The 10,561-nt window shown below is 38.7% G+C and overlaps 1 protein-coding gene across 1 annotated transcript; it reads right to left on the bottom strand.

The window, feature by feature from the left end:
• Positions 1–1,740: 1,740 nt before the first annotated feature.
• LOC131996241 (uncharacterized) lies at positions 1,741–7,893 on the bottom strand. The gene is made up of 2 exons (XM_059365731.1): positions 5,781–7,893; positions 1,741–5,728 (listed from the first exon to the last, which is right to left on the bottom strand). Exons 1-2 carry the CDS (start codon positions 7,891–7,893, stop codon positions 1,995–1,997), a joined length of 5,847 nt encoding a protein of 1,948 aa, XP_059221714.1. The 3' UTR covers positions 1,741–1,994.
• Positions 7,894–10,561: the final 2,668 nt, after the last annotated feature.

The following is a 10,561-nucleotide window of genomic DNA, read 5'->3' as shown; positions in this document are numbered from 1 at the left end:
GTCCGATCTTTACGAAATTTGACATGAATATTTTTATTCAACGTCCTAATATGTAGGCAAAATTTCATAAAAATCGGTTTAGATTTAGATATAGCTCCCATATATATCTTTCATCCGATATGGCCTTTAAACGCTGTAAAAGCCACAATCTTTGCAAAATTTGGCATGAGGTGCTCTATTTGACGTCTACATATGTGTGCAAAATTTCATAAAAATCGGTTCAGATTTAGATATAGCTTCCAGATATATCCTTCATCCGATATGGAATTTTATGGCTATAGCAGCCACATTTTTTGTCGGATATTTACAAAATTTGCCATGGATTGTTTTATTCAACGTCCTAATATGTGTGCAAAATTTCATAAAAATCGGTTCAGATTTAGATATAGCTCCCATATATATATTTCATCCGATATGGCCTTTTAAGGCTGTAAAAGCCACAATTTTGGTCAGATCTTTACAAAATTTGCCATGGATTGTTTTATTCAACGTCCTAATATGTGTGCAAAATTTCATAAAAATTGGTTCAGATTTAGATATAGCTCCCATATATATATTTCATCCGATATGGAATTTTGTGGCTATAGCAGCCACAATTTGCCTTTCCTTACTGGTTAATTTAGTTGCTGGGTATTAGTGGCACGATTTGCACATTAATGACCATTAATGACAATTTTACAATAACTCGGCATTGACGGAAAGCTAAGGAAATGCACGATTCCCTCATATGATCATATTATCCGCAGCTGCATAACAAACCAATTAAGTGGAACTCACCTTTTGATTCCATTCAAAGTCAAAGTCAAACCCACCCTAATCCATCTCCAGGTTTGAGCTGCTGAATCACCCCATTATCATCGAATTTGAACAAAATGTTGGATGTCTCACAAAAATTTACTCACTATAAATACAATTCAAACTCATTGCGTGCTTGAAATCTTTTCAAATTTTGTAACATTACAATTCCCCACTAATCCCTTTTTAAATGTGTTTAATTTTTTGTTTCGTTCCAACATCAAATGTTGTCTTACAAGAGCCACTTGTTTCGGGCATAAGCATTTCTGCTATTCTGTGATAAACATCAAGAAAAAAAGGAGATGTTGAAAAGGAAAGAAAATACAGAGGAGAAATTCACGTTACAATAAACAAAACACTTCATTCATATAATCTACACATAAACACTTGTCCCATATGAAATGCAAGTACATGGACAGACCATAGACTAGCATACACTCTCATACACAGGCACACACACCTGTATGCATACTTTTCGCATTTAAGCACAATTGTTGTTGTTACTTAACAAACACATTAGTTAAGTACCACTTCCGTTTCCCGGTTTAGCTACAAACGAATGTATCTCACGAAAATGTTACTCGCGCATTTGAGAGCATGTGAACGTATATAAGCAGAAGTATGTATATTTTATTAAGGTGGTCACTCAAGAATGTGCCAATAAAACAAACAAGTAAAAAGGCGTTAAGTTCGGCCGGGCCGAACTTTGGATACCCAACACCTTGGGTATATATGTTAACCTCCTTTCATCAAAATTCGGTGAAAATTTCATACCTTATGTTGAGAAGGCAATTTGCCAGAGCTAGCAGTTTCCACGGGATTTTGAATAAAATACACCAGTTCCACAAAAGACTTGATTTATTTCACAAGTGCATTTATATTAAAATTCCTACATAAAAACATACAAGTAAAAATACAAAAATTATAACAAAAAAAAACGTAACCTACTTTTTGGTATGAAAACCACTAGATTTTAATAATTATCTGCAATATTCCTCCTGAATCCGCAACACCGCGTATATGCCAACTTGCAAATTTTTATGGACTTTAAGAATATGGCGAATGAGGACGCTACTTGACATTTTAAAAACATTTAATTAAAAATTACTAGTTACTAAACACTAACAATAATTACGTTACTTAACCCTATCAATAATTACGAACTGACAGATACAAAATTGAGTTGCTATAAATTTAAATTAAGGCATTTTTGAGATTGGCGTCAACATTCCCCCCGGAGTATGACAAGAAGCTTCTTCTACGTCAGACTTAGTTTGAGCAGCAACATCCAAAATTGCCAGCTTCGTTGCAGGTCTCTCCATTACGCCTCGACATGTCAATATTTTTGCGCTGCGGACCTGACCATCTGGTGCCAACCTCGTTTCAAGTACTTTGCCTCGCAGCCAGACATTTCTAGGTAAAGAAGGGTCTACAATGATAACTAAATCCCCCTGACATAATGCCTTTGATTTCTCGTGCCATTTTGTCCTACAAGTAAGCGATGGTAAATATTCGGCCAGCCACTTCTTCCAAAATATGTTGCCATATTGTTGAGAAATAAGCCAGCTCTGTCTCAATAAGGTTCCACTGTCGTAAACTGTAGTTAAGGGTTTTAGCCCATTGGAGCTTCCCACAAGAAAATGATTCGGGGTTAAAGCTTCTGCCATATGTTCTTCAATTGGAACATATGCGAGCGGCCTCGAATTTATCACATTTTCCACCTCGATTAACATGCTCAAAAGTAGCTCATCAGTAGGGTGCCTTGAGGGCATGATCTTATACAAAACCATTTTGATTGAGCGAACTAAACGCTCCCAGGCGCCTCCCATGTGGGGTGAAGCAGGAGGATTAAAATTCCATTTGGTGTTGGCAGTTGTAAAAGTTTCGAGTAATTCGTTTTTGTTAACCTCTGCTAGCGCCTCTCTTAGTTCCCTCTCTGCTCCAATAAAATTAGTTCCATTGTCGCTATAGAACTCATGCGGTGTACCTCTACGCGCCATAAAATTGCGAATAGCCAAAATACAAGAGCTTGTCGTAAGAGAATGTGCAATCTCAATATGAACGGCCCTTATAGTGAGGCACGTAAACAAACAGCCATATCGTTTCTCTTTGTGGCGATTCACACTGACCAATATGGGCCCAAAGAAGTCTACTCCAGTATAAGAGAATGGAGATGCATAAGCAGCTACACGAGCTCGAGGTAACTTTGCCATCTGAGGGGGGTTAGGCACCACCTTGGTGATTTTACAGAATTGACAGGAACGAAAAATAGTCTTTACAGTGGTGCGAAGTTTCGAGATGGCATACTTTTGCCTCAGCTCATTCACAACTGTTTCATGATGCATATGATGAAATTTTTCGTGATAATGAAGAATTATTAATTTGGTAACATAATGTTTTCTGGGCAATATTATTGGACGCTTTTGGTCAAATGTAACATTTGCCAAATCTATTCTGCCATCAACTCGTAAAAGCCCTTCCTCCAAATAGGGTGTTTTTGAAAAAATTTCGCTGGATTTTGGCACAGGAGACTTTGTATTCAGGGCAGCAATTTCAGCTGAGTAAGTCACAGATTGCACCTGTTTATATATTATATGCTCCGCTCTCTTTAAATAATCCAGTGTTAATCCTTGGCATCTGGGCTCATTTTTTCGACAAATAGTAATAAATTTGACCACATAAGCAATAGCTCTCACCAGCCGATTCCATTTCGAAAATCGCAGCTCATTTAAAATGGGCTCGTATTTATTTATTGGGTACGAGGTATGTATTCGTTCCTCCTCTGTATTACCACTAAAACCCGTCTTTTGGGGCCACATTTCTTCAGGTTGGAACAAAAAAGCTGGTCCATGGAACCACCTACTAGAATCGGAAAAATTTGGAATTTTCGACCATTTTGTGGCATCATCGGCCACATTCTCTCTACTTGGAACCCAATTCCAATCGCTGATTGATGAGAGTTCCAGGATTTCCGTAACCCGAAATGCAACAAACTGGTTATATTTGCGATGGTCAGAGTTGATCCAACTCAAAACTGTCTTCGAATCGCTCCAAAAATATTTTTTAGAAATTCCAATTTCGTGATTATCCAGCACAAACTTCGCTAGACGCGCTCCTATTAAAGCTGCCATAAGTTCAAGCCTAGGCACTGACGTTATTTTAATTGGGGCAACTCTGGTTTTGGCAGTCACTAACGAACAAACCACATCGGCATTTTTCTTCAGTCTTAAATAACATACAGCAGCATAACCGTCCTTGCTGGCATCCACAAAGGTATGCAGCTGGACATTAACGCCTTCATAATTATGAAAAGTTTTTAGATAGCATCTTTCTATTTTGAGGTTTTCGATGTCTGGCAAAATTCGTAACCAGTGACTCCATTTTGCCGCCAATTCGTGATGGATTGGTTCATCCCACCCCGATTTGGACCTCCAAACTTCTTGCATGAGAACCTTCACGAACATAACTATGTGTCCAATTAGTCCCAGGGGGTCGTAAATGGACATTACTAGTCTAAGCATTTCTCGCTTAGTTGGAGCTTTTTTGGTTGACAATAATTCACCCTCCAGAAGCCATGATGCTATTTTAAATGTTATAACATCCTCATCATGCTCCCAAAAAACGCCCAGTACTTTCTCAACACTGTTTTCGGCTTTAAAATTTATGCATTTAACTTTCTCCGAAAGAGTAGATGCAAATGCATTCCTAACCTCCCTGCTATTGGACACCCAGTTTCTTATATTGAAACCAGCTTGGCGATGTACAAAGCACACATCTTTAACCAATTTTATTGCCTCCTCAGCCGTATCAATAGAACATAGCAAATCATCCACATAATGATTTTGTTTGATTGCCTTTGCAGCAAGGGGAAACTCTTCCAGAAATTTGTCAGCATTGTAATTCTTCACATACTGCGATATGCTGGGAGCGCATGTGGCACCAAATATCATGACGTCCATTATGTACACATCTGGCGCTCTCTCCTGGTTACAATCCCTCCAAAGAAACCGTTGCACATCACGATCTTCTGCTCTGATGTGAATTTGATGAAACATCTCTTCGATGTCTCCACATACTGCCACTTTCTTTTGCCGAAATTTAAAAAGAATTGATGGCAATGATGTCAACATATCAGGCCCCTTAAGCAGAAACGAGTTCAACGAAAATTCACCAACCCTGGCAGCCGCGTCCCACACCACACGCGATTTACCAGGCTTATTCTTATTAAAGACGGCAAAAATTGGTAAATACCAAACTTTTCCGTCGTTGCGCCTGATGTCTTTTTCATCAAGTCTACGTATGTAGCCTTTAGATAGGTATTTAGAAATTGTATCTCGAAAAATGTTTAAGAGATCAAAGTTTCGTTTTAACTTCCCTTCGAGGCAAGTTAACCGCTTTATAGCCATATCAAAACTGTTTGGCAGTTCGACACAATCAAACTTCCATAATAATGGAACCTCATAATTACCACTTGCCTTTTGCTTCATGTATTTGCTTAATAAGTTTAATGCTCGACTCTCATCTTCAGATTTAAGAGGGTCTTTTGTACATATCCCAATGCTCTCGAGTGTGTAAAAACTTCTTACTAACTCATCTAATTTTTCATCGCTAGCTGTACAATTACATACTTGAAAATTAAATGGCTTACTTGTATGATCTGGTTCGGATGTTGTGCCGTATATGAGCCATCCCAGTTTCGTTCGGACAGCAACAGGCTCATTGGAGGCACCTTCACGAATCTTGTTGGAAATACCCAAATTAAGATGATTTAATCCAATAAGTAGTTTTGGCTCAGCGTTCACATAACTTTTAACAGGCAAATTTCGGAGATGGCGATAACGCTGCGCTAACAATTTGTAGTTCAAAGATTGCACTGGTAAACTTAATGATTCCACTGTACATACGTTTAAAGACACACGGGTTTTGCTGTTCCCTGAAATTTGAATTGTTAATTTCATTGAATTTTTTTTCCCTTCGCTGCATACCTCCCGTCCATTTCAAACACAGGGGGCTAGCCACACCATCAACTTTTAGATCACTGGCAATTGAATTATCCATAAGGCTGACCGACGAACCCTCATCAATAAACGCATAGGTTTCGATGCTTTTATTATTTCCATATATAGTAATTGGCACAATTTTAAACAAAATATTTGTCAACATATTATTGTGGGAATTATGTATCACGTCTCTTTCATTTGAACTGTTTGTCATATTTTGATTTGACGTTTGTTTGCTTCCAACAGGTGGTGAAGGTGACGTATATCGATGTAGGGAAGAATGGTGATAGTACTCACAGCCTTCCTCGCCGCACTTTTTCTTTTTCCTGCATTCTCCCATATGCACACCCAAACAGTATTTGCAAAGCTTCTTGGTTCTCACCACGTTCCATTTTTCACTGCGTTCCAACGACTGATATGTTGGACAGTCACTCACAGCTCTGCAGTTTTTATTGTTGCATACAATGCACTTTTTATCATCACTATGAGAGTAGATAAATGCTCTCTTACTTGTAGTTGTTTTGTTGTTATTGAAGCTGCTGCTTTTAGTATGACGATTTTTATCTCGATTGTTAGAAATGGGATCAGTTGTTATTGTACTGGCTGTTAATCCAACACTGAATAACCAACTGTCAAACGCAGATAAGTTTGGTTTCTTGTTTTGAATCATAAGCTGCTGTTTTATGGTTGCCCACTGCATTTGATACGAAGATGGGAGTTTTTGCAGTAATTGTTGAAGTAAAAAAGAATTATTTATCTCATCTGGCAAGTTGCCGGCTTTAATAGTGGCGATTAGACTACGGACGTTTATCGCAAAGTGAGTCAGTGTTTGCAAATTGTTTTCATCTACCTTTGGCGATGAATTTATTCTTTCTTTTATAGAGTTCAATATCTTTTCGGGTTGGCCGTAGAGCATTCGAAGAATATCGATGACGGCAGAGACATTTGATGGATGGATAAGCAAATGCTGTACACTATAAAGTGCTTCACCTTTTAAAGACTTTTGGAGACGAATTAAGTTCTCGGCCTCCGAAAAGCAGCAAGTTGAGGTGGACCATTCGAAAGTGGAAATAAATAATGGCCAGTCTTCGGCGTGCCCGGAAAATATTGGCAGTTCCTTGGGAACAGATTGTCTAGCATTGATGCTGCTTTGTTGCAGTAGATTGCTATTATGAAATTGGGATGTGCTATTGAAACTGTTCGTTTGGGGGCGCATTGTAGATGAAATGGGTGCTTGATAAATAAAAGATTGTGTATTTTCGGGATAATTCTGGCGGGGTGCACTTGCAACAGATGGTGGAAGTTGTGTTGCAGTGTTAAAATAAGAATTTTTGGGTAAATTTATGAAAGTTACCGCATTGGGATTAAGCGAAGCAGTCTGCGTATGCAAATATCTTTGATCTCCACTATTGGTGGTGGCTGACACTGCAGCAATCGGTGCAGTATTGCCTATCGTTGAAGTTGCAATGTTACAAGCTGCTGAGCACAGGTTAGTAGAATTGGGCGGTAATTGGGTAGCACTGCCAGTTGTTACTTTATTTTGTCCCGTACCACGAGTGGTTTCACTATTGGAGTTTCGTTCTGCTGAACTATTAGGCATATCCAAGTAAGACGTTTCTTCAAACAAATGTGTGGACTGCGCATGTACACCATTGTTGTTGGTAGACATTAAGGCTGATTCGGCTTGCTGGTCATGATTGGGAAGTTGATTGACCCAGTTTTGGACCGATTGAGAACTAGTTGATGAATTTTCATTTACGGTTGCAGCTTCCTGCAGAAGGTCATATTTTTTGTTTAGAAATTCTAAATTGAGATTTCTCTCTTCTTCAAGACGCTGTAGTTGTAGTTGAATGCTACGTGCATGAGATTGGCGCGAGACAGCAGAGGAATGGCTTCGGATACTATGGGTAGGCGAAGGTGGCCTGCGGTCTGCACAGTCTGGACAGAGTTGATTCGTTCTATTGGCATTTTTAAGGCAAATTTTATGAAATACTCTTTTGCATTCCATGCAAGATAACATGTTTGAGTCAGGGGGATTTGGACATAGGATGCAACCATTATCATTTTGTGGTTGACCCGTTGTAATGTCGTTATTCATTGTACTTACTGCGAGATTGGCAAAAATATTGATGCTATGGGTGAGTCAGATGGAGACGAAGTATTCGGCAAAAAGAATTTTAAAATGTTGAGAAGGCAATTTGCCAGAGCTAGCAGTTTCCACGGGATTTTGAATAAAATACACCAGTTCCACAAAAGACTTGATTTATTTCACAAGTGCATTTATATTAAAATTCCTACATAAAAACATACAAGTAAAAATACAAAAATTATAACAAAAAAAAACGTAACCTACTTTTTGGTATGAAAACCACTAGATTTTAATAATTATCTGCAATATTCCTCCTGAATCCGCAACACCGCGTATATGCCAACTTGCAAATTTTTATGGACTTTAAGAATATGGCGAATGAGGACGCTACTTGACATTTTAAAAACATTTAATTAAAAATTACTAGTTACTAAACACTAACAATAATTACGTTACTTAACCCTATCAATAATTACGAACTGACAGATACAAAATTGAGTTGCTATAAATTTAAATTAAGGCATTTTTGAGATTGGCGTCAACACCTTATGTCCCATATCAGTTATATCAAATTATGTTCCGATTTGGACCAAATACTAATAAGTACACTAGCAATATCTAAAAATAAACCGATCTGAACCATATACGACACGGATGTCGAAAAGCCTAACATAAGTCACTGTGTCAAATTTCAGTGAAATCGGATTATAAATGCGCCTTTTATGGGCCAAAGACTTTAAATCGAGATATCGGTCTACATGGTAGCTATATCCAAATCTGGACCGATTTGGGCCAAGTTGCATAAAAGTGTCGAAGAGCGTGACTGTAACACTGTCCAAAATTTCAGGCAATAAATGACTCTTTCATGGGCCCAAAATCTTAGATCGAGAGATCGGTCTATATGACAGCTATATTGAAATCTGGACCGATCTGGGCAAAATTTAAGGAGGACGTCAAAGAGCCTAACCAAACTCACTGTCTCAAATTTCAGCGACATCGGACAATAAATGCGTTTTTTATGGCCCCAAAACCTAAAATCTAGATATTGGTCTATATGGCAGCTATATCCAACTCTGGACCGATCTGTGCGATATTGCAGAAGTATGTCAAGGGGCTTAACTTAACTCACTGTCCTAAATTTCGGCGACATCGGACAATAAATGAGCATTTTATGGGCCCAAATCAATAAATCAAGAAATCGGTCTATATTGCAGCTATATTCAAATCTGAACCGATCTAGATCAAATTGAAGAAAGATGTCGAAGGGCCTAACACAACCCACTGTCCAAAATTTCAGCAAAATCGGACAATAAATGTGGCTTTTATGAACCTAACACCATAAATCGTAGGATCGGTCTATATGGCAGCTATATCCAAATCTGTGCCGATCTGAGCCAAATTAACGTAGCATGTCGATGGGCCTTACACAATGCACTGTCACGAATTTCATCAAAATCGGATAATAAATGTGGCTTTTGTGGGCCTAAGACCCTAAACCGGAGGATCGGTCTATATGGAAGCTATATCCAAATCTGAACCGATCTGGGCCAAATTAACAGAGGAAGTCGAAAGGCCTAACACAACTCACTGTTCCAAATTTCAGCAAAATCGAATAATAAATGTGGCTTTTATGGGCCTTAGACCCTAAATCGGAGGATCGGTCTATATGGCAGCTATATCCAAATCTGAACCGATCTGGGCCAAATTAACAGAGGAAGTCGAAAGGCCTAACACAACTCACTGTCCCAAATTTCAGCAAAATCGGATAATAAATGTGGCTTTTATGGGCCTTAGACCCTAAATCGGAGGATCGGTCTATATGGGGGCTATATCAAGATATAGTCCGATATAGCCCATCTTCTAACTTAACCTGCTTATGGACAAAAAAAGAATCTGTGCAAAATTTCAGCTCAATATCTCTATTTTTAAAGGCTGTAGCGTGATTTCAACAGACAGACGGACAGACGGACGGACATGTCTAGATCGTCTTAGATTTTCACGCTGATCAAGAATATATATACTTTATAGGGTCGGAAATGGATATTTCGATGTGTTGCAAACGGAATGACAAAATGAATATACCCCCATCCTTCGGTGGTGGGTATAAAAATTCTCACATGTCAATGAGAAATGTTCGACGAAATGAGTCTTTAAGCAAAGATCAAGAATATTAGGTTAGGCTATACTGACTGTGCTATACAGTCTCAATGAGATAATTTTTGTACATTGTGATACCAAAGTAGCAGACCAAAGCTTTTGCCGGAATGGACCTTCTAGTGGAAACTGACCAAGCTTGCTATCAACAACCGATGAGCTTACAACCCCAAACAGACATTTCCCAACAAGTTTGGCTCTCCCTTAATATTCAGATGTAAGATTAGCAGCACTGCAAGGGAAAAAGTAAAGCAGCCTTAGCAAAATATATTTAAACTCAAGCATGGGCAAGGGTTTCCATTCTCACATCGTATTTGCACACACAGGACATTTGCTTTGTACTTTGCGCCACACTCACATACATACATTCATTAACTTCCTTCCATTGCTTCATACTTGCTGCTCTGTAAATGTTTGCTGTCGGCTTACAACAGCCACTCTTACTTTCCTTATGCGTCGTTATGCGTTCTCAGGCAGGACGAGGTCTGGACGTTGCTGTTGCAAGTATGTACGCTTACGAACT

This window comes from Stomoxys calcitrans, chromosome 3 (assembly GCF_963082655.1).
Source record: "Stomoxys calcitrans chromosome 3, idStoCalc2.1, whole genome shotgun sequence".
NCBI classification, from domain to species: Eukaryota; Metazoa; Arthropoda; class Insecta; order Diptera; family Muscidae; genus Stomoxys; species Stomoxys calcitrans.
Note: the sequence above shows the minus strand (reverse complement) of the source record. Positions and strands in the feature narration are given on the sequence as shown.